We start from the raw sequence: 23930 nt of genomic DNA, 5'->3' as shown, positions 1-23930 counted from the left end.
AAACAGTCACCTCCGCCAAAAGAAGCCTGAATTTCACTGATTTCAAAACTGGAGAATAAAAATAATCAAAAGGAGCATATCTAGAGCTAAAGTATTTATGAGCTACATGAAGGATGTTGAAAAATTATCCCACAAAGAGGCACAGAATGGAAAGTGAACAGCACACAGTAAACATGGGCTACTATTATTCCTTTGGTTGGATAACTGACAATCGTTTTCTGTCTATGCAGCATAATTCTGACACATTCTATTAAGAAGAGAGTGACATGAAGATGCAGCAGCATGGTGCCCCTTTTCCCTTCAGGCTCTCACTGCCAGACAGACACTGCTAAAGCCACTAGCCCTGCAATGCAGCACCAGCTGCACAGCTAATCTGCTCCAAGCATTAATTCTCAATCCACTAACGAGGTAGTATGTTTAGTTAGACATCTTCCTCTTGCACATGACCATGAATATGCTGCCTAATAATTTATAAAAATGCAGTAGAGATAAGAATAGGGAGGTCTTTGGCCAGACAAAAATAGTTTGCTGCTAACCATTCAAAACCTGCTAAAGATGAAATTCTGAAGAAGAGCAATTCATCCTTCTCTCAAAGTCAGCATATATGCGTGCGCGCACACAGAGAGAGACAGAGAGACACACAGAGAGAGAGAGAGAGAGAGAGAGAGAGAGAGAGAGAGAGTTCCATCAATTTAAAAGGCAGCTATATTTTCTACAAATACAAAGCTGGCACCACAACCGCATGCAAGATTACTTACTGGCTTCTGACTTTAAGTTGCACAGAACTGGTGATAGCTCAAAGCCTACTAGGTGCCCCCCCCCCCAGTGTGGACTGGGACCTACAACTGGGTTTAACCTACAAATTATGCTTTTGTATGTGCACCAGCAGCACTGCCAATACACATATACTGGGAGGAAGGAAATAAACAGCAGGTCCCATTTAGTATGTTTTGGCAACAGGTGACAGTGACTGATGGTTTGTTATTCAGCACTTTGGACAGCACGATGGTTTAAAAAGTACTGTTAAAAAGTATCCAGTGGATTTTACATAGACATGGATCGATCCTATGTAAAGCTTACTTATCTTTTATTGTATGCATGTATGTAATTTATCTGCTTGTTAATTTTCTGTTTCTCTCCTGGTTTTTAATGTTTTTTTTTGTAAGTTGCTTTGAGTTTGACTTTTTAGGCAAAAAGCAACTAACAGATATGATTAAATAAATAAATAAATGTCATTTATATAGGTTTTCCAATAACACAGTTCTCTTGGTTGGTGACAAACATAATATATAGCAAAATAATAGTATGGAAATATATATTGTTGTTGTTGCTATTATTATTTGATTTATAAACTTTTCTAAATGCTTAGACAGAGGTTAAGATCTATGGTAGATTTTATAGTGGCCATAAGGGCTACTGAAGAGACTATTATGGGAAAGGAGAAACCAGGAGCCAAAGGACAGTTTGCTGCAGCTGACCCAGTGGTGATTATTGAAGCTTTTCTTCTCTCTCTATCCACAGAAAGACAGAACTAACATAGATCTACTGATTCTTAATTTATTTTGCAAATAAATGCATCAGTTTCTTTTCACCCCCAAATGAAAGCAATTCTCCTGGTTTTCCAAAATATCCTGGCAAAGTTCTGATACATCATGCATGCTTTCTACTCTGTCTCTGAAACTTATTACACAGCAGAAAACAAATTAACTAACTGACCACATACAATTTCTGGAATAGGAAAAGGAATGCTAACATTGTTTTGACCTATGAAATTTTATATGCAGAGTGTATGTAAATCAAAATTATTTGCAGTTTCTTTCTGTTTAATTATAAAGCAAATACACCATTAAAATATGGCTCTTCAAGAGTCTGGGTAATCAGATGGAAAAGAAACAATGATTTAACTTCTTTCCAATTGCTCTTAAGCATAAGTGCAAAAGTAGAAAATTATTTTATTAAACCACCCATTTTCCTACAGATATTACACCCAATGAAGATATCCCAGATACAAAAATGTGGATTTAATCTTTCAATGTTTGTTTAATGTGGACAGTGAAGGGAGGCTCAATATTGATGTTTGTTTAATGTGGACAGTGAAGGGAGGCTCAATATTGATAACTTGTCCATAGGAAAATCATAGAATCACAGAATTCTAGAGTTATAAGGGATGCTGAGGGTCATCTAGTCCAACTCCCTGCGATGCAGGAATCTCAACTAAAGCATCCATGACAGATAGCCAGCCAACCTCTGCTTAAAAACCTCCAAGGAAAGAGAACTCACAATGTTCTGAGGGAGTCCATTCTACTGTCAAACAGCTCTTACTTTTGAATCTGGAGGAAAAGTCTGGGTCTAAATAAAGAAGGAGGAAATATAACTTTGACTCTATTTTGTCCAGAAGGCAGGTACTTTTAAGACAATGCTTCTTGAAAGTAAGTCAAAGTTTACAAAGAGCTTTTTGTATTAGCCAGACATCCTGTGGAAGTCAGCTTGACTCTGTTCTTGTAGGGAGGAAGAGAGTTTGTGAGTTTGTGTTACTCTTGTGGTTGCTGTTCTGGACAATGGCTGAGGCGATAAAAAAACATTGTCTCTCTCAAAAGACCTAGATGCAAACTGTAGCGCAGTGCCAGGGCAGCTGCTTGGAGTGCAGAAGGGTCAATCCTAGTCTAATTCTAGTCCAGGGAGGAGACTCTAAAACCTTGAGAGAGCCACTGCCAGTTTCAGAGGTCACTGTAAAATTAACAGTGGTGGAGTGCTTCTGTTTGGAAATTCATTCCAAACTTGCTATTCAGCCAGGAACCTGTGTGTGTGTGTGTGTGTGTGTGTGTGTGTGTGCTTGCGCATGCATAAATATATATATTACCACCCTTCATCGAAAAGATCTCAAGGTTGTTCACAGCATCAAAATACTGCACAAATAAAAGCACAAAATACATAATATAAACAAATACAAATACAAAAGGAAACGAAAAACCTGTCACTCACAAACACATTTAAAAGGCTGTAGAATGTTCAATCAGAGCAAGGCCAGGTTGAAGAGAAAAAATTTCGCCTGTCACCTAAAGATATGTAATGAAGGTCCCAGTTGAGCATCCCTGGGGGGGGGGGCATTCCACAAGGGGGGAGTCACTGCAGAAAAGGCCTGTTCTCGTGTTGCCTCCCTCCAGACCACTTGTGGAGATCTGGCACATGAAGAAGGGCCTCATATGATGATCACCGCTTTGAGATTTTTCTTAAAAATATAAAGCGGTATAGAAATGAAATAATTAATAATAATAATCAAAGGGTTCAGATCAGTTTATATGGGGAGATGCTGTCCTTGAGGTACTGTGTTTCTGAGCCACCTAAGGCTTTATAGATGAAAACCAGCACTTTGAATTAGGCCCGGAAACCACTTTGGTAGCCCGTGCAGTTGGGCCAGGCTTGGTGTTATATGCTCATACTGTCTTGCCCCAGTGAGCAACCTGGCTGCCAAATTCTGCACCAGCTGAAGTTTCTGAACCATCTTCAGAGGCAGTCCTGCGTTTAATGCATTGCAGTAATCTAACCTGCCTTCATTTTGGGAATTAATGTGAGCAGCCTAAGATGTTTCTTTTTAGTTATACCTGGCAATGCTTAGTCCCCTGGTAATGGGGACTGTTTCTTAGTTTAGTATCTATCTATATCTATCTATCATCTATCTATCTATCTATCTATCTATCTATCTATCTATCTATCTATCATCTATCATCTATCTATCTATCATCATCTATCTATCATCTATCATCTATCTATCTATCTATCTATCTATCATCTATCTATCTATCTATCATCTATCTATCTATCATCTATCTATCTATCTATCTATCTATCTATCTATCTATCTATCATCTATCTATCTATCTATCATCTATCTATCTATCTATCTATCTATCATCTATCGTTCATTTGTTCGTTCGTTTGTCTTTTAATCATATTCATGTAACCTTGTGCAGTTACTACCAAGGAAAAAACGGCCTGCTATTCTTTGTCTGACAGACTGAATCTTTCTCAGACTATTCACAGACTGTTCAGTTTGCTGTGGGTCTGCTCCTGAATGCTAAACAAGCTCCCATACTGCCTACTTTCTCTCAGAGGAGCTTAAACAGGAACCTCAGCTAGGGCACTGAAATGTTGGCATGGCAACGTTGAAGAGAAAAGCTGCAACCTCTGGCATCCTGATGAGCCGTAGTAGCAGCTTGTTTATATAGCTTGCTGTTTGCAGCATTTCAGTGCAATCTCTCCTGTTTCTCCAAGACCGTATTTCAAATGAATGAATTCATATTTTATGAATGAGTACTCTAGAGCTAACTGGAGAAATGATTTGGGGAAGCAAGCATACAAAGTTGCCCAAGTGGGTGTGTAACTTCAGTGACCTTTAAGGAATCATGTTTGGGATCACTATAGGCAGCTTTGTTAAAAACGAGCTCAGGCATGGCGGCAAACTTTGGCAAAGAGCTGCAGCAGCATACTAGTTTCCTCCGGGAACGTGAACCACACAACAGCCTAAGGCTGCTGGAGAAAGGACAAGGGAACACTCAGTCAGACAAGAAAAGCACATATAAAATCTCTGGAGTCAAATCCATTCATTCAAGGCAAGAAACGGAATTATTCAAGAAATGAATTTATCCCCTTTGAAGAAAGACAGGAAGAAAAAGCTGCAGCAGTTTCTCCCAGCTAGCTGTTCAAATTCTGATTCAGCACATACTAAAAAGCAAAGTTTCATATTTATCAGGTGACCTTCGTGGACAGCAAATAATCCCACAAGAAAATTATGGTCTAAAAATTATGTGTAAAAGATGTTTTAAAGTTTCTACAACCTTTTTCTGGGGAAAGCTGCAAAATCTGCTTGCCATGTTACATTGCCAATAGACATGTTGAGTTGGATCCTGACTAAGTGTGAAATTCTATTCTCACCTACCTGACAGCAAGCCCCATTGAAGTCAACGGACTCTACCTCTGAACAGACATACGTATAGAGAATTGTGGTGTTAGCTGCATTTTGTTCATAAAAATCATAAGACTTAGGTTGATCATAACTATATTTTCACACTGATTTCAGTGTGATCTAAACACAACTAACAGTTTGGATCCAGCTTGTATTAACTAGAAGGACAGCAAAAGAGAACTAACATTTTAAAAAGAAAACATAAATCACATTTTATAAATCAGGTGTAAAAATTAAAGCCTGCAACTCCAGATTTATTAAAATGCAAATATCAGCTGACAAAGCAGAATGATAGATGACTAATTTAGAGGGGAGGGTTACCAAGGTGCTCAGTTCAGTTGCCACTCTATGTATGCCCCAGAACGCCTTGACTCCTTTGCTCTACAGGTTATTCTGCAATGAGTGTGCAAGCACAACAGAGGAAGCAATCCTTTTTATAGACTAGCTGCTTTCACTGAAAAGCGGCTTCTGGCTGTCATGGGATTGAGATGTGCAAGAACTCTATTTGCTAATACCTAATGTGAGACCTATGCCTTTTGCCAACTGCTAGCACAAGCAAACCTCAATTCAGTCATTATTTAGTTCTGAGGAGGTTGAAGCTTCCATCCACTGCCCCATAGCAATAATCAATAGCCGTTTGCTTTCCTCTCAGCTGATGCACATCTACTTTCATGCCCTGAATGTGGAATCTCTGTTGCCTACATTTCAAATATGACATGGACTTAGGGCACTCTGTACTGAATAACTCATGGAACAAACCTATGCTCCCTTAGTTCAACCTCTCTCATCTTTGTGTGGAACCTTGTACGACCACTTAGCACCTCAGAAACAACCACTGACACCCGGTCCAAGTTCACCTCTTGTCACAGGTAACCCCTTCCCTTAGGGTATTTAAACTGTTTCCCCCAGAGAGATTATTTTGTTTAGTCAGAAGGCTAATGCACAACACAGTTTCAGTAGGTTCTGTATGTCTCTCACTCAGGCTGGTTTAAGGTCTGCTCATGCCTGCATTACCTCTCGTCCCTCAGAGAGAGGTCTGGTGGCCTCCTCTATCCTGTCCCCCGGGTTCTCCCTTAAGGAAAGTTTCTCTGTTTTTGAATCAATAGGGGGTTCTCATTTTGCATCAAGATGTTTGTATTTGTGGACTTCCAGGGAGGAATCATGGTGGACTAGTCGTCTCCTCACAACATTCCATCAACAGAGATCATTATTTGCTGATTAAAGATAGCCAAGCCATAAATCTTGGTTATCACATTACCTCTGTAGGAACAGAGATAACAGGGACTTCCAATGCTTTGAAAGGGTTGCTCTTCACAATGAGAGACTAAGAAATTTTCGATGGACGGATGGAAAGCTATGGCCCACACGAAATAGGTTTAGAAGATTGAGTGTTAATTAATGAATATACACTTAGTAAATAACTATGAATTAATAATTTTCATATATGACCACAACAAAGAGACTCCCGTGGGAATAAAGATCAAGGATTTATTGTTTCTCAACAGTGGAAGTAAAATTGCTTTGTTGGCCTGGAGAAGGACTATTGTTGACATTTATCCATAATAAAAAATGGAAAACTTCCTTTAGACTTTTTGTGTGGAAGGAAAAATTAATGGACTTGAGATGCCCTGGTCTGAAGACTGGGAATATATTGTCAGCAGAAGGAGGAACAGCTGGAGTGAACAATTTGAATATTTTGAATAATTTATATATATACAACTGAGAGAATTGGATGTCTATTTTATTTCTCTTTCATTATCTTTCCCCCTTATTTATCATTCCTATTTTTCTGTTACTTTTCCTTTTCCTTCTTTGCTTGTCTTTTCTTTTCTTTTTTAGATGTCCTCTACTCTGGGTCAATGAAGGGACTGTATGCAAATGAAGCTGATGGCTGGCTGGTGAAGGACCCTGTGGGAGAGGCAGGGCAGGGCAGCTCTCCCAGGGTAGGAGACTGCGAAGAAATATAGTTTAAGCATCCATCCATCTAAGGACCAGTGGCCAGCCTGCTTCTTCATATCTGTAAACTGAGGACTGTGAGCATTACCATTTCTTATCTTGACATTCATCATCTCTATTTGCTACTAAATATATTTACTTTTTTGCCATTACAACCAGCTCATTGTATCGGCAAAGGAAACCGTACAGTTTTCGTCAGACCTTTCTGCCAGTTTGTGGTCATGTGTGGTCACGTGGTCATCTTGGATATGTTTCACTTTTTGTTAAGATAACCTCTTTTCACTGGAGGCTGCAAGCATGTGGCAGCAAAGAGAGCAGGAAATGTGGGAGGCACCACACTGTTCCCTACATTGAATCTGGCATTCTGTGCAGTTTTGTTATGTCTAACTAGCCTGATTCACTCCCAAAATGAAATTTTGTTATTCTTAAAATGTCAAGCATGAACATATGACGTGTACCATGTGCTTGCCAGTGCCTAAATCAGTATGGGCCAAAGTGTGAAATGTATAACAATTAATATCACGATCTCCTTTCGGGGGGGGGGGGTGTGAAAAAAAGCAGAGCAGTTCATTATAACAGTTTATATCGCAGGAGACTAATCATCAACAGGATAAGCATCATGCTTGGGCTTTCATAGAATAAATTGCTGAGCAGAAATAAACATAGGCCTATTTTCTTTCTGATATTCCTATTTAGAAGTATCTGCTTACCCTGCACTTAGTAATTTTTTCAAAATATCAACAGAAAATGAATGTCTGAAACTAAATATCTAATATTCTAGGCTGCATCAACAGAAATACAGTGTCCCAATCAAGGGAAGTAATACTCCTGTTCTATTCCGCCTTGGTCAGACCATACCTGGAGTCCTGTGTCCAGTTCTGGGCACCACAATTTAAGAAGGATGATGATAAGCTGGGAAGTGGGCAGAGGGCGACCAGATGATCATGGGTCTGGAAAACAAACCTTATGAGGAACGGCTGAGAGAACTGGGTATGTTTAGCCTGTATAAGAGAAGATTGAGAGGAAATATGATGGATGTCAGGGAACTGCCATCGGCTCAGAGGCTAGAGATAGAGGGGGAGTTGTGTTACAGGGAGCCTCCGAAAATCTTGTGAAGCAGTTCCTCTTCCAGTGAGGAGGAAAGCCCCACCTCCAGTGGAGAAGAGGTGCAAGGACCAGAGGTGCTAGAAAGAGCCTTAACACTGTGCCTGAGCAAGCTGGAGAGGAGGAAAGCACACCCCTGCCCTCTCCCATCATGCGCAGTAGTTTGAGGTGCAGGGAGGGGCGGAAAAGGCTGGGGGTGACAAACTTTTATGTTGGGGGAGGTACAAGAACAGACCACTCCCGGATTCTGCTAGCGATTGAGCCAGACATGAACTTATGACGCTCTTCACTGTAAATAGTTTGCACCAAAATAAAGCCTGTAAAAGACAGGTCGGAGTCCTGCCTGGTTACTCTCGAGCAACCACAACAGCATCTGACAATAGCCATCTTCAAATTTCTAAAGGGAAATCCATGGAGCATGGATGAAGATTTCTTCTCCCTGCTCCGGAGGCTAGGACTCGAAACAATGGCTTCAAGTGACAAGAAAGGAAATAGGGTGGCACTATTTGCACTAGCAGCAGGAAAGATAAGGGCAACCTTTCTGGATAGTGCTAGTGATAAACCCTAGGGACGCTGACTAGAAGTAATTTTCCTAAATTGTAGACTTGTCCTGGTGTGGTGCATGTATTGTTTTATTTATTTTTTATTTTTGTAGCTGTGTGGTTTGTGCTCATACTGTATTAGCTATAAACAATATATATATCTATTTCAAAACTAAAGAACTTTCTGACAGTAAGAGCTGTTTGACAGTGCAACAGACTCCCATGAGAGGTGGTGGACTCTCCTTCCTTGGAGATTTTAAAGTAGAGATTAGGTGACCATCTGTCATGGATGATCTAGTTGAGATTCCTGCGCTGAAGCGGTTGGACTAGACGATCCTCAAGATCCATTCCAATTCTACAATTCTATGATTCATTCAGAACATGAGCTCCAGACCAAACAAAAAAGTGACCTCAACCAGGATCTTGGGAAGGTTCTCTAGGTATAAAATTCTATGGCTCACGGATTTCATTTGAGACACATTTTTATAGTGAACTCTCCTGATTAGCACTTTCTGAACAAATACATAGATCAGAACACAGTCATATTTCATGTTTTGCACATCTCTGAATTTTGCAAAATGGCTATTGGCTCCAAAATGCATGTTTTATGTTAAAGGGTGATAAAATATTTTGGGATAAAATGCATATTGAAATGCCAATTTTGTGGGTAAATATGTTAAAAAATGAAGTAAATTTGTATGCATGTTTTTGTTGTTGTTTTTAAATGGAACTTGCAGATTGATGCTGAAATAACAGACTGGATTTTTCAATGCACATATGCATAGCGGACATGGACCAGAAGCAGATTGATCCATTTATCCCTAATATATTTCCCTAAGTGCTGGACTTGAATTCTTTTAGCCCAGAAACTGTGTTTAATTCTGCAAGGACTCTTGTCAGTTTCCTGGAGGCAAGGACAATGCACGGTACAAAGATGAGAAATGCTGCAATGCTGCAGTGAGAAAAGGATGAAACAGTGCCAGGATCAGCAGCAATTGCTCGACACACACAGACACAGAGAGAGAGAGAGAGAGAAGAGGGAATGTGGATGGAAATGGACTGGAATGGGTGGAAATATGAACATTGATTTTCTGTCTAAAGTAATTCTAGTTACAAGATCCATGCTTCTGAACTGCAAAGAATACAGTATCCTCTTCAAATACCTTTGAGAAATAACACCAGGCTTTGGAAGAGGATTTCTCACTTTCCCCAGTGCCCAAACTAGGAAACGAGAATATATGTTTCAAAACTAGCAACAGTCTTCAAATTCACTAAGAATCAATAGGAAGCTTCTCGTGGATTTGCAGCAATGCCAGGTAAGGGCCTTGTTGAAAATGAGGAGGAACCAAGAGTGGAACAACCATCTCTGAATCACCTGCCTGCTGCAGAGTCAGCATATGTGGTCACAGGCAATCCTTCTGCCTGGCTGAGGAACATTTTCTCACTATTTCTGAACATCGCCTGCAGGAAGATTAAACCGTCTGCAAGGAAAGAAGTGTGGAGACAGGCACAGGGATATAGAAAGAGCATCCAATGTTTCTAGGGCTTAATTGCTACAATATTCCCCCAGACAAAAAGAGAATAAATGTTACAGGTTACTTACAAATAATAATCCCCCCACCTTCCACACAGTGCTACACTGGGGTAGGGTAGATCCAGTACCAGGAGTACTATATCCTGCCTTTAAGGGAATAAAAGGCCGCGTCCTATGGGGAATAACCCTCCCATTTCCTACAGCAATGCCAGGGAACCTCCAGTTTGTGGGCTTCCCATTTGGTCTGTGAGGTTGTTTTGGCCATCACTAGAATTGCCACCAGTCTATCTATTTGCCTACTTTTCATTTGTGTAAGAATGCCCCAAGTAAAATCACTCATCATGGCCAATGCAGAAGATTAAATCTCAGAAGATTTTAAAAGTGAGGTTAGGCTCAACAAATCTTGAGAGATGCTGAAAGAGCAAAGCAAGGGGAAGGTAGCAGTGCAAACAAAAAAAATGTCATTTGCAGCGATGGATTATGTGTTTGTTAGTGATTATAGAGAAGAGAAGACTCCCTGGAAAAGACCTTGATGTTGGGAAAGATTGAGGGCACAAGGAGAAGGGGACGACAGAGGACGAGATGGTTGGACAGTGTTCTTGAAGCTACCAACATAAGTTTGACCAAACTGTGGGAGGCAGTGGAAGACAGGAGTGCCTGGCATGCTCTGGTCCAGAGGGTCACGAAGAGGCGGACACGACTAAACGACTAAACAACAACAACAATAGCTATTAGGTTATAGCATTAACTCTGCAGTTAGCTGTGCCATTTTATGTCCATTGCACAATGTATCCCCCAAAAGCAACAACAAGAATGAATAGAAAGTAAACCTAAGTTACTTCATCTTATAAAATCAGAAGTTAGCCCAATCCGCAATTTGGGTAAGATGAAGTAATAAAATTTAAATGGATGATTCCTATGTTTTATTTTTTAATTAAATTCTAACAAAGTTTTTTTAAGTGATAGGGTGAGATATACATTACTATGAATAGTATTGGCATTTGCTATTGTTTCTTAAAGCACAAGGCATGTTGTTGTCTAGTGATGTACTAACATAGAATTAAAAACGTGCTCCTTGCCTTAAAAGAGAGACAGAAACAGAAAGGAGAGGCAAATGGAGGGGAACAGGTTATAAATACTCTGGAAGCACAGGGTAGTAATGCTGAGAGAAAAGTAGCTGTGAGGAAGCAAAATGGAAAGAAATGGTTTGAAAACAGCAGTTGAGGGTATTTCCCAAAAGATCAATGACTTAATCTCCCATGTTTTCAAAATCAGCTATAAGGGAGGATTCCTTCCCTCCCCAACACCTGAAGCAGGTAGATACAGAAGCAGGACTCACTTAATTCAGTAGGACACCCTCCCTCCCTCCCTCCCTCCCTCCCTCCCTCCCAAGTGTACTTATGATCACAGCCTTAAAGTCTTGTTCAAGCCATGATCTCTAGAAAACAAGCATTAAAATGAGTTAAGAGGTAGATGTATTTCTGTATGTTTCGTTCTTGGTCAAATGAGTTCGTCATCCATAATGCTATAATTTTACAACTTCTTTATGCAACATATATACAAAAGCTGGTTCAGCCATCAGTGTTTTGCCCTTTTCCACAAGCTTATGGTAGGCTGTCTGACTATTTTAAATTTGTTTATACATTTATATGCTAATAGTCACCTTATTCTTTCACCTTATCAAAAAACAGTATTTGTAAAACTGCAGGAGGGATGGATATGTGGATGCACTGATGATGTCATAGACATCATGTCATGATGTCATAGCCAATAGGTAATATTCATGGCTGGCTTTTTGCTAGTTCAAGCAGAAAAATTTTGTTCAGAGCTTGCTCCATTTGAGCAAGTAGCATGTTTGCATCAAAGTGGATGAGGGTAGTTTTAAATCATTCCTGTTGCTCTTTAGTGGCCTTCATTTTTAGACTCAGGGTGGAACTTCATTTCTAATGATAAATGAACAGGGGAGCATTTTTATTTTTATTTTCAGACTTCTATATAACTAGTTAATGTAATCATGGTTTTCCCCAAACCTACATTTACGTTATTCTAACAAAGATATTTCCAGGGCTGTCAATTTATGAAAGAACTTAGGGCCTGGAGATTTAAAACTATCCAATTCTTGAGAAATTATGAATAGCTTTTTCATAAAGTACTGTCAACAGCTAGTAAATGGTGCTAAGATTATCCTCTTAGCATGCACAGTTGCATACACCACCAAGGGCAGTTGTTCATGTGAGAAAGATGAATTCCTACTGCTTAATGCACTGAGGCTGAAAAAAAAAAGTATTTGCCTGAAGAAAAATCCTAAAGAAATATTAAGTTACTTTCAGCAATAAACTTTTATGAATGCCAAATTATTCTTTTTATGCAATGATTATATTTTACATAAAGATAAATCTTGAAATGTTTGCACTTTTTGCAGGTAAAGCAGAATATGGGTAGGCTTAGGACTTCAGAAGAGTAAGTGTGCATGTGGTTACATCTACTGCCTGGATTCCAACCAAAAGCTCAAGTTGGCAGGTAATGCTAATGAGCTCCCCAAAGCAGATGCTCATCTGGTCAGTATGTCGCTTTCCAGCAAAGCACTGGCTGGGAGAAACTTGTAGTAATTCCCAATAAGCATAAATGCTGGCTTGGATCCAAAGCTGCCCTCTAGCTAGCTGAAAGCCTCTTCCACTCATTGACAAGCCGTTTCTGATACAGTGGTACCTCAGGTTGCCGTTCCGGAGCCCCATTTGCAACCTGAACGGAAAACAACCCGTGTCTGCGCATGCACAGGTCGCAATTTGCTGCTTCTGCACATGCACGTGATGTCATTTTGCGTGTCTGTGCATGTGCGAATGGCAAAACCCAGAAGTAACCTTTTCCGGTACTTCTGGGTCACCGCAGGACGCAACCTGAAAAGGCACAACCTGAAGCGGACGTAACAAGAGGTATGACTGTATAGCAGAAGAATGATGCATTAGAAAGATGGCCCCAGATCCACTGAAGTTCTTCCATTTGCTAAATTTCTGGCACTTCACACATCTTTTCAAGACTCTGGACTGCCTACTATAGCATATATGTTAGCAACTGTACGTAGAAGAAGAAGAAGAGTTTGGATTTGATATCCCGCCTTTCACTCCCTTTAAGGAGTCTCAAAGCGGCTAACATTCTCCTTTCCCTTCCTCCCCCACAACAAACACTCTGTGAGGTGAGTGGGGCTGAGAGACTGTGACTGGCCCAAGGTCACCCAGCAGCTGCATGTGGAGGAGTGGAGACGCGAACCCGGTTACCCAGATTACGTGACTACCGCTCTTAACCACTACACCACACTGGCTCTGGTTTCTTATTCACCATGTTTCTCTTATGGTAATGCAACCTCCAACACATTGTGGTAAGGTAAAGGTAAAGGGACCCCTGACCATTAGGTCCGGTCGTGGCCGACTCTGGGGTTGCAGCGCTCATCTCGCTTTATTGGCCGAGGGAGCCGGCGTACAGCTTCCAGGTCATGTGGCCAGCATGACTAAGCCGCTTCTGGTGAACCAGAGCAGCACACGGAAACACCGTTTACCTTCCCGCAGGAGCGGTACCTATTTATCTACTTGCACTGCTAGGTTGGCAGGAGACATATTGTGGTACTTCACTGCAAAAGGTCTCCTAGTAGCATTTCATAGTACAACACTAATGCACTTCCTTCTGATGCTCACGATTCTTTGGATCCAGGTAACTTGACAATGCATATATAAATACTAGTTACATAACCCTTGTCTCCAGCAGTCCAGGAGACACTGATTCTTCATAGCTCACTCTTCCTGTTTGAAGACCCAAGTCTTAGCTACTCTGCCCACTCCTTACCTACCCACATTCCATGAGTCATATTCTTCCCTTCTCTCATCTAAAGCTCAGTTCATCAGTGAAGACAAAGCTCTTCATTGTGCATGAGAGACACTGCTTCAGAGAAGCTGTTATCTCTTGCATTGATGATGCATAGAGTTTGTAGCTTAATTAAACAAATCTGACTAATGTATTAGATCAAATAGGCGCATACAAACCCATTTCAGACCTATGCAGGTGGCTGGTTTAAGAATTGGTTTCTTCTGCGGCTGGATTGCTGTTTTATTATGCATATTGGTTTTATATATTTTAAGTCATCTTGCTCTGTTGTATTTTAACAAATTGTCAATTTACGGCCCAGTGAACTATCACACTGAAGGGTGTGTTATAAATACATTAAATAATTATTATCAATAGTTTCATAATTTGTAATATACTTACAATGGATTTGCATTTGTGTTTATAAATTGTGGAACTTGACACTGCAGCAGACTAAGGGGCCTGCGTATAGCCTGCCTCATTCACTGAGGCTGAAGATGCACGCCTCAGTATAAAAAGAACAAACAAACAAACTGACGGTTCCAAAGACCAAAATCAAGACAACAAGTTTCTATCTTGGGTAGTCCAGATTGGTGCAATAAAACATACACCAACAGTTGGTACTTCCAGGAGGCTGGGGAAGAGACTTACCATCACTGCTCTCCCCAACATTTGCCTTTTAGTGCTGTCAGCCTCCTCTGGAGGAGAGATGGGGGAGACAGCTGCATGTGATCTACCCCAGGCACGTCCAACAGGTAGATCTTGATCTACTGGTAGATCACTGGACGTCTGTGGTAGATCACAGTAGCTCTTTCCTCCCCCTCCCCGAAAAAGCTTTGGCTCCCCCCAAAAAAGCTCAACAACTTTGCCCTGAACCCCCAAAACCATGGCTTTCCTCCTCCCTCAAACTAGCTCAACAACTTTGACCTGAACCCCCCCAAAACAGGGGTAGATCACTGGCAGTTTTTAATTCTGTGAGTAGATCGCAGTCTCTTGGGAGTTGGCCACCCCTGATCTACCCCAACAAATCCCTGGCTGAACTGTATTTAAGCCAGACTCCTTGGAGTGAAGCAAGACCAATACCAGAAACTTTATTGATGATTAACTTTAATTTTTGCTTTATATTTATGTACTTGAGCCTAGATTATTGTTGGTGCTTTGTAATATTGAATTTATTCTGTGTTTGCTCAATTGCTGATTTTTGTTACTTTGAATTTATTGACAACTTCTGTATTTTAAAAAAAAATGTGTTTCCAATGCTCTCTAGTTTGATGCTTTAAATGTTTTCTGTAAGCAACTTTGGGCAGGGGTGGAGGAAGGTGGGTGCAGACCGCCCCAGGTGTCACCACTGAGGGGGGTGACAAAATGCTGGCTGGCACTCACTGTGGGGCCTGCAGTGCGCCCAAGCCACATGTCTCTCCTGGAAGAGACATGGTGGCTTGGGTGTGCACAGGCTCCGCGCTGCCCAAATGGTCCACCCGCTGCCTCCCCCCCAGCTGTAGGGTTAGCTGAGTGGGAGGAGGGTGGCAGACTCCAGAGGCCCCGCAGTGCACCCGGTCCTCACCCTGCCCCTATGGGAGGCTTGCCCCACCCCTTGGTGCTCTGCCCCAGGTACCCAAGCGGCTTCCTCCACCACTGACTTTGGGCACAGATTGTTGTGGGAAAGTGGTATATAAGTAAAATCAATCAATCAATCAATCAAATAAATCTACGCCACTGCCAGCACACCCAGTAGCAAGAAAGCTCTGGCCCAAATTATCTAAGAACATTTGGCAAAGGGTTAATACAATTTAGTACTGAATGCAGTGGAGCTGTAGTAACCTTTTAGCAGAGTAACTGATTACCCAAATGGCTTGATCTGACAAACTTTCTTATTCTGGAGCCCTCTCTGTGGAGTACTCTCTCAGTCAAGACTATCAGCAAAATCCAAGCTTTGTTTCTGAACTGCAACCACTTTCTAGACTTCAAGTAGGAAAACATGCGTTTGAATGGTTTCTCCCGCAACAACAACCCCAGATCTCTTTGCACATACAAAACTGATATCTGAAGCAGAAGGATAGTCTATGCATTGCAGAACTTTCCCTCTAACGTTAATTTTTTTCTGAACTGGAAATGGCTTAATGGCTTGCAGGTCAGTATATGCATTAAGATTAAGCAGCTGGTCTGACTTTTCGTACAGCAAGTCACATGCTCATCTTCTAATATTTCATTTAACTCAGTTATACATTCAACAAAAATGGCAGTGGTGCCAGGAATCACATCCAATGTCGTGACTATAATGACCTCGGTTTTTAGAGTAAAATAGTGTAGCGAGCCAGGGAAGAAATCATTTATGACAGTGTCTGCCCTTGGTTTCACTCTTGAGACCTGATCCTGTGAAGTAGGACAACTATGGAACAGAGAAGCCTGCTTTATGCTGTGTCAGACAATTGTCCTGTCCAGCCTCACATTTCTGCTGTGTCTGGCAAAGCTGTCTAATGCCTTAGACCTTTTCCTGACCCATTATCTGAAAGGCTTTTTAATTAGAGGTGCCAAAGACACATAGTAGAGCACATCCAGGGAAAGGATGTGCTCTACCACCGAGCTGAGAGCCCTCTCTTTCTCTGTGTTGTGTTCCCTCCCATTAACTTTAGGATTTGACCTTGGCCCAGGCTGCCCCAAAATGCCTTTCACAAGAGAAATCTGTTCCATTTCCAATGTGTGGGCTGCAGCACCTGCTGCAGTCTGATCTAGTGTAGGGTGAATCGGATACCAATATCTGCTGCGCTCTCCCCTTGAAAAGCAATTCTTTAAAGGACAAAGGAAAGGGGGTCTTTTACCTGCAGTTTCTTTCTCTCCTGTAGCTAGTTCTCCATTGATCCCATTCTCTTTGGTTCTGGAGTATGAGCTCTGTTGCCCACGTGAACCATATCCGCCATCTTCATCCTCTCTGTATGGAAATCCATTGGCACTTCTGACTAGTCCTTCGCCTGTGCCGCTTTGCTCCTTCATCTCAGGGGAGTGTGAGTGTGAAGAAGCCTCTGCTATCTGACTTGAAGTCCAGTGTGGTGCCTTAGCTTCGTCCTTCCTGTCGTCAGCCATGTTGCTCCGCCTTTACAATTATTCCTGTAACAAGGAATGAATAAAATATCACTATTATAGGGACATATCAGCACATGTGATGGGAGTGTCCAAAAACTGAAAGATTTTTGCAAAATGTATTTACAGAAATATCTTTCATTACAAGGCAAACAGTTCCCAGGACTCCAGGACTTACGCTACTTAATTTGTATAGTCATGATAGGTTGCAAATTAGAAATAAAGAACTCATTACACAACTATTAACCACAGCAAGAACAACCATTGTCAGGACATGGAAATCATTACAATTATTGACTATGGATCAATGGCATAATGCAATGTGTCAAACAACATTACTGGAAAAACTGACACAAAAATAAAAAGTAGCCAGAGGACAAAAGAAATGAGACAATTTTTATGCAATTTGTTGTGATTTTATTGATTATACAACTAAAGAGGCGTATGGCAGAATAGCACCCACAGTTTACAGCATAGTTTGGCGTGAATGAAGTATATATTTTAATTTCCTCTTTTCTCCCTTACTCCCTATAAATTCCTACGAATTAAAATTGTTATTGATTCGAAATACCTGCAATAATTATGTATACTTTAACACAACTTGTTAATATACTCAGAAACATTTATCTGAACATAAACTGTTGTTTCATTTTAATTCTTGTTTTATGTAACTGTTCCATGTCATATGTCTAAATATAATAACTAATAATAAAAGAAAAGAAAAAAGAAAATGAATGGGAAATCTGTTAATATATGTATTTCCCCCTAATAATATGAATAAACGTCTTGCAAGACTATCTATAAATTGTCATGAAAGAAAAGCCACCATGGAAGCTTTGCTGTTGACTTCATTACAACAATGTAGCAAGGAAGCAAGGATTTTACCCAACATTCATTCATTAATTTACTTACTTACTTATTTAAAATGCATATCCTACTATTATTTTGAGTTCATGTACAGTTATCCCATTTTATCCCAACAAAAACCTTTGCCATAGGTTAAATTAGTAGACGGAGCTTTTTTGGTAGAGCAGTAATTTTAACCCAGGTCTTAACCCTCACCATCCAATCCCATATACTATCTGGCTGGCTTAGAAATACAATAAATCCATCACTAGCTATTTGACTAGGTACTAGATGGAAGACAGGAGAAAAAAGTTGGACTTAACTATTTAATTTAAAATTACAGCATGGATTAAAATTCACATATTAAAAACACCATGGAGCTTCAATCTTTTGGTTGTCAATTTTTAGGAAATGGATTTTTGGAGCAGCTTCCCATACCTTTAGATTCCAACCTTTGGATTCCCCACTGCTGCCAAAATGTCTACTCAGGAATGCCCACTCAAGCTTTGCCAGTGCAGAATATGGAGAAGAGAGACAGAAGCTATATTCACAAACCAGTACCTACAAAGTTGCATTCACTGCTGTAATTTCCTATAGGCAAAATTTGTTGCTCACCTCAACACTACAGGGCTAGCTGGACCAATGGTCTGACTATGAACATTCACTGCAAAAATAATTGTAAGTAAAAAATGTCATTCTTATAACAAGATGAACATACAAAATAGCTTTATATACACAAACCCATAGTATAGTATCATACTGGTGGCTTTTCAAGGTCTCACGCACCAAGTTCTCACCTGCTACCTGAGATCATTTAAACTGGATATACTAATGACTGGAAAAGCCACTGTGTTATGACACCCAAACCATGCACTCTACCCACAGTCACAGACCTCCCTGCGTTACTGCTGTAAAGTCCAATGAATGTAGTTTTTTATTACCAATGCAACAAATCTTAACTCTTTTAATGCCCCTTACTATATGTTCAAAATCTTTTGTAAAGAAATGCTCACAAGCTGCGGAGATCCCTCTGTATAAGAAATGGAAGTCTTCTGTCTTTAAAATGACCCCTGTGTGGTGCATCTTACAGCAGGACCAAACATTGGCTCAATGTGGGGACTTCCGGGTTAGCGCCTCCAAGCTATGGTGGATTTCCTCTAATCTAGAGGAATCCGCTCTGTGAAAACTAGGGTCTGACCGCCACCTCGAGGTGGAGACCCATTAAAAACCACAGGCGGGAGAAGCCTGTGGACTTGGGATTCAGCTGGCACCTTTCGCACCTCCCCTACTCGCGGGGAAACCCGGTTTCGGGGATCTGGAGCGACGTGGGGTGAGCGGCGCGGTGTTTCGAATCGATTGCTTTTTCGTGGAGCGAAGCCGCTTGCTGTTGCTGGAGAGCACTGACTTTTTCCTGTGGACAATTAGACTCTAAACAAGTACTTGTAAGTAGAATGGAAAATTGGACTTTTAAACATCGTAATTCAGCACTGAAACGGGAAGGCTCTAAACAGGAAGTCCGCCTTCTGTTTTGTAAATAGATCAAAGCAAAGACGTTGCAAGCTAAAGCCTGGGAAAAGCTTTTTGTAAAGGATTAAATTTTCACCATTTAATATATTAAACCCCCATTGGAAGCAGGAGAAGAGGGGGAATTCTTTTTGGACTGTTTAAACCTGCAGGTGAGAGAGTGAGGAGAGAGAAATTTCCACCGTTTTGAACCTGGGACCGGGCTGTCAGCAAGTCTGGGAAAACTCATTGACTGTGAATAGAACACATGCTGATAGACAGCTAAATAAGAGATATACATTGTTTCCACTGCTTTCCTCTGCATTTAAAAAGGAGAAAAAAGTAACTGAAAATTGAAAATTAACTTTGTCTAAAAGGACAGATACAAATAGAAATTGTTTCCTCTAGAGGGAGCCTTTGAAACTGTTGCATGAGTGAAGGAATTTTCCATAGAAGCAAGGACTGTGAGAAATTAAAGTGACCTTGGAGAAGAATGTCAAAACAAGAAGCCCTAGTGAACGCATTTTGCGAGATAAGCGCCCTATTGGAACAACTTCATGAGAAGACGGATGTGATAGCTAATAAAATTGACAATTTGGGACAAAAAACAACTGATTTTGGACAAAAAGTGAACATTTATACAGAAAATATTCGGGTATTGACTCAGAAAATATTCAGGTATTGACTCGAAATGGCAAGCTGTGAAGAAGATGATGGAAAAAACTGCTTCCGAATCTCAAGTAATACAAGTGGAGGTCTCGTCTTCACAGAAACAACTTGATGGATACAAGCTGATGCCATGCGTGATTGATTTTGAAAGCCATGCCTGGAGAGACAATGCCCTACTTGGATCGGAGAAGGAAAGCTGGACAGATTCCCTTATGAAGGGATGTTCTGGACTTTGTGATTCGGATCTGGGCCAGGGGGAGATTGGAGTTGTGGAGGCCTTTAGCCTCGAAGGGACTTTGGAGCATGCCCTGAAACATCTTTGGGACTTTAGTTTTGACTATGGAGTATGGGCTGACCTGCCGACAAGGAATAAAGGAACTGTCAAGATGGAAGTAAAGTGTAAGCATAAATTTGAAGAAGACCTGCAGATGGGACATGGAGAAGAGTTAAGAGCCTCGGATAGAAGATCACCAGGCTGATGGGCTATGTAGATCTGATAGAAAGGACTGACAGAATCCGAGACCAGGGAGAAGAGACAGTGGAAGAAGATTGGGGGGGGGGGATTAAAAATCTACTTAAAAAAATATGGTAAAATTAATGAATGTTGGGAAATGTTGGAATGAAATTACATGACTTTAGCAGAAATATTATAAGGAGTTAAGTATAAATAAACTTTAAGGTTCTGATGATAAGATAAGGTAACAATAAATTAAGATAACTAAAAGATAGAAAGCAGTGAAAGACGGAAAAGATTTGCTGATATAATTAATAACTGGAATACAAAAATGGGAGGTGTGAGGAGGTCGAGGAAATAAGTTAATGAAAGATAAGGATTTTGATATATTGTGGGTTTTTTGATGTATTGGTTTTTTGTGTGTGTGTGTTTTGATGTATTGTGTTTTGTTTTGTTTTTTGCTTTTTTTCTATGTAATTTTTTTATTCTTTTTTTTCTCTCTTCGCTTTTTCTTTTTTTTCTTTTTTGTGTATCTTTTAAACTTCTAATAAACATTATTTAAAAAAAACACAAACAAACAAACATTGGCTCAATGTGTTTAATAGAGGGTTACTGTGCAGAATGCAGATTAAATGCTCATGTTATTGGTAAGGTGCAGTACAGAATGCCAGAGAAATACCTGGAGTGAATCAAAACAACCTTCTCTGTGTTGTATGAGAAAATTGCAACCTGGAAAATTCTCCTAAATGCAGACTGGTAAGCAGAGAACACATGACAGGTCCATTAATTGCCACTTTTTTTCATTAGTAATTTTGGTAATCATTAAAGTAACTAATAATGTACTGAAAACATTTGCTCTTTTACTTAACTGTACAGATACTTAGCAGGCAAATAATTTTGCAATGGTGTTATTTTACGTAACAGCACAGTATCAGGTACTTAAAAACAAACTAAAAACATGCACAATGATGCGTACAGTGGTACCTCGGGTTACAGACGCTTCAGGTTACAGACTCCGCTAACCCAGAAATAGTACCTCAGGTTAAGAACTTTGCTTCAGGATGAGAACAGAAATCGTGCGGTGGCAGCGGGAGGCCCCATTAGCTAAAGTGGTACCTCAGGTTAAGAACAGTTTCAGGTTAAGAACGGACCTCCAGAATGAATTAAGTTCTTAACCCAAGGTACCACTGTACAACAGAGGAGACATCAATCTACAGACTATGTTACCGTGGCAATTACATATCAAAGGCTGAGTCAGCAAGGTCGTGACTAAGGCAAGAGAGAACAGTGGTTATTTATGAGCTAACCAGGAATTTTTCTCTTTCCAGAAAGGTAACACCTACATTTTCTTATTTAACACACAACTCTGGTAGAGTATGTTTTAGATGATGTGAACTGCTAATGTTTCACAATTCAAATTGGCTTCAACTGAAAGCTACCTTTTCACATTAGAAATATTGCCTAAGAGGCCTAGCCTAGACAACCTGTAACTCTTTTGCTTTTGGGGATGACTGAAGTGTCATAATTTAAGATTTAAATCTTTCCAACCGATGTATGAACAAAATGAGGGGTTCTTTAAAATTGAACATTGTGATGATTTTGTCCTTATTTGCATTATAGCTGCTTAATTATGAATGCAATTAGAATCCCACCCCACCCCACCCTTTGTATTATTGCACTTCTGTAGAGATAGGAAAAACAAAAGAAAACCTGTATTTAGTCAGAAGATTTACTACTTGCCAGGAGAAAGTTCCCATTATCCCAGCATTAAAGAAGTTCCTACAGAATGTGTCCACGTTTTCTTCTTCTTGCTTCTCCAGTGGACACTTTCTAATTTTTAAACTAAAGATCTGAAGAGGAACTAAAGGGTCCCTCTTCCCACAGCCAGGGTAAAAGTGAGGAAAAAATGAAACCGAAGAGAATAAACTCTAAAGTCTAGCTTGCAGGTAGGCTAATTTACCTAGGTTACTGAAAGTATTTTTCTTTCTAGTCATGATGAAGTATATTTGGGGTTTGCATGTCCTTAGCCATCCACTGGAATTACAGAAATGCGTGTGTTCCAAGTCCTTGTCCTAGAGCCAAACAAAGGCTCTATACCCATTATATGTCTTCTCTAGGGTCTGCCTATTTCTCACTGAAGCTTTCTGGGAAGTTCTATACTCCAGTCATTTCTCCAGTCGGCAAGAATGAGAAGGGATGTCCATATATTAATACATGTGAAGTTTTTTCTTCTCCACTTTTAACTGAAGTCAGCTGCAACTAACTGGTGTTGATTAAAATACTTCCACAGAATAGAGTAACCCCCCTCCAAGTTAAAAAGGCATTTAAGAACTAAATAAATCTCAGTTATCTGTGGGATTTTACTCACAGATCTGCTCCCATTCTGCCCTTTTCCAGGTCCAAAATGACCTGTTGATGATTGTGTGTCAACTGAATGAGCACAAAAAGGTTGCCGTCTTTGGTAGCATTTTAATATGTTATACCCATATTGTGTTTTGAAATTAGAGGGGACACTTTCAGAACATGAACATGTAATTTAGGTACTACATTAGATATACGTGAAGGAGCCCAATAAACGAACAAAGGGATGCCATCCTGTGCTTAATGGTAACTACACCTACTCCATTAATTTCTACTGCATATGGAATCAGAGGCTACAAGTGCAACATTGATGTGAAGGACACATCTTAGCAACGGATGTTCATCAGTACTGCATTGTCCACTGTTTATGTCAACACAGCATTTTGCCTTATTTCTAAAATGGATTTCCTGAAATAGCAAAGAAGAAGAATTAGTTGAGGGTTATTGTTTCAAAAATTACACTGTTTGAGTTTATTGCATGCTTTGAAGAGGCCATGGGGTAGGCAGAGATGTGAGAGAGGAAGATGTCTACTGAACAGAGGAATAAGAAAGCTATACAAACTCCTCAACAAGACCAGATTTTGATGGTGTTATTTGTCTGAGAGGTGTGGAAACTTCAAGATTAGAGTTCTAGATGAAGTTGGTCTAGGACAGTGATGGCGAAAATTTTAGAAACCGAATGCCCAAACTGCAACCCAAAACCCACTTATCGCAAAGTGCCAACATGGCAATTTAACCTGAATACTGAGGTTTGTGTTTAGAAAAAACAACTCATACATGCTTGGAGCATGAGGAGCAGTTCACATGATGCGCTCAGCTGGCTCCACCTGACTCAGTCGAGGGGCGCAGAATGGAGTGGGAGCAGCTGGGCTGGGCAGAGGTGAGGGTGATGTGAGAAATGTCCTCAGGAGCGTGTGGAGAGGAGAATGTATCAGTAGGGAAAAGAATGATATTAAATTATTGTTTTCTCATTAACACAAAATGTGAAAAGTCTTTAACAGATGTCAGTGGAACTTCCTCCAAATGACCATGCCCGAGATTATGCCCCCAGATTCTTAGACTTCA

The 23930-nt window shown here is 40.4% G+C and overlaps 1 protein-coding gene across 4 annotated transcripts in view; it reads right to left on the bottom strand.

The window, feature by feature from the left end:
• The window catches only part of MAP2 (microtubule associated protein 2), a 311076-nt gene that overhangs the window by 85253 nt on the left and 201893 nt on the right, over positions 1–23930 (bottom strand). For all 4 annotated transcript variants that reach the window (XM_083399684.1, XM_083399682.1, XM_083399685.1 and 1 more), the window contains one exon: positions 16774–17059. In XM_083399684.1, coding sequence (XP_083255810.1) covers positions 16774–17035 — 262 coding nt within the window. In that variant the 5' untranslated portion in view covers positions 17036–17059. The remainder of the gene's footprint in view (positions 1–16773; positions 17060–23930) is intronic.

The sequence above is a fragment of the Podarcis tiliguerta genome (assembly GCF_965153285.1).
Source record: "Podarcis tiliguerta genome assembly, chromosome: 1".
Lineage (NCBI taxonomy): Eukaryota > Metazoa > Chordata > Lepidosauria > Squamata > Lacertidae > Podarcis > Podarcis tiliguerta.
This window is presented reverse-complemented; position numbering and strand designations above follow the sequence as displayed.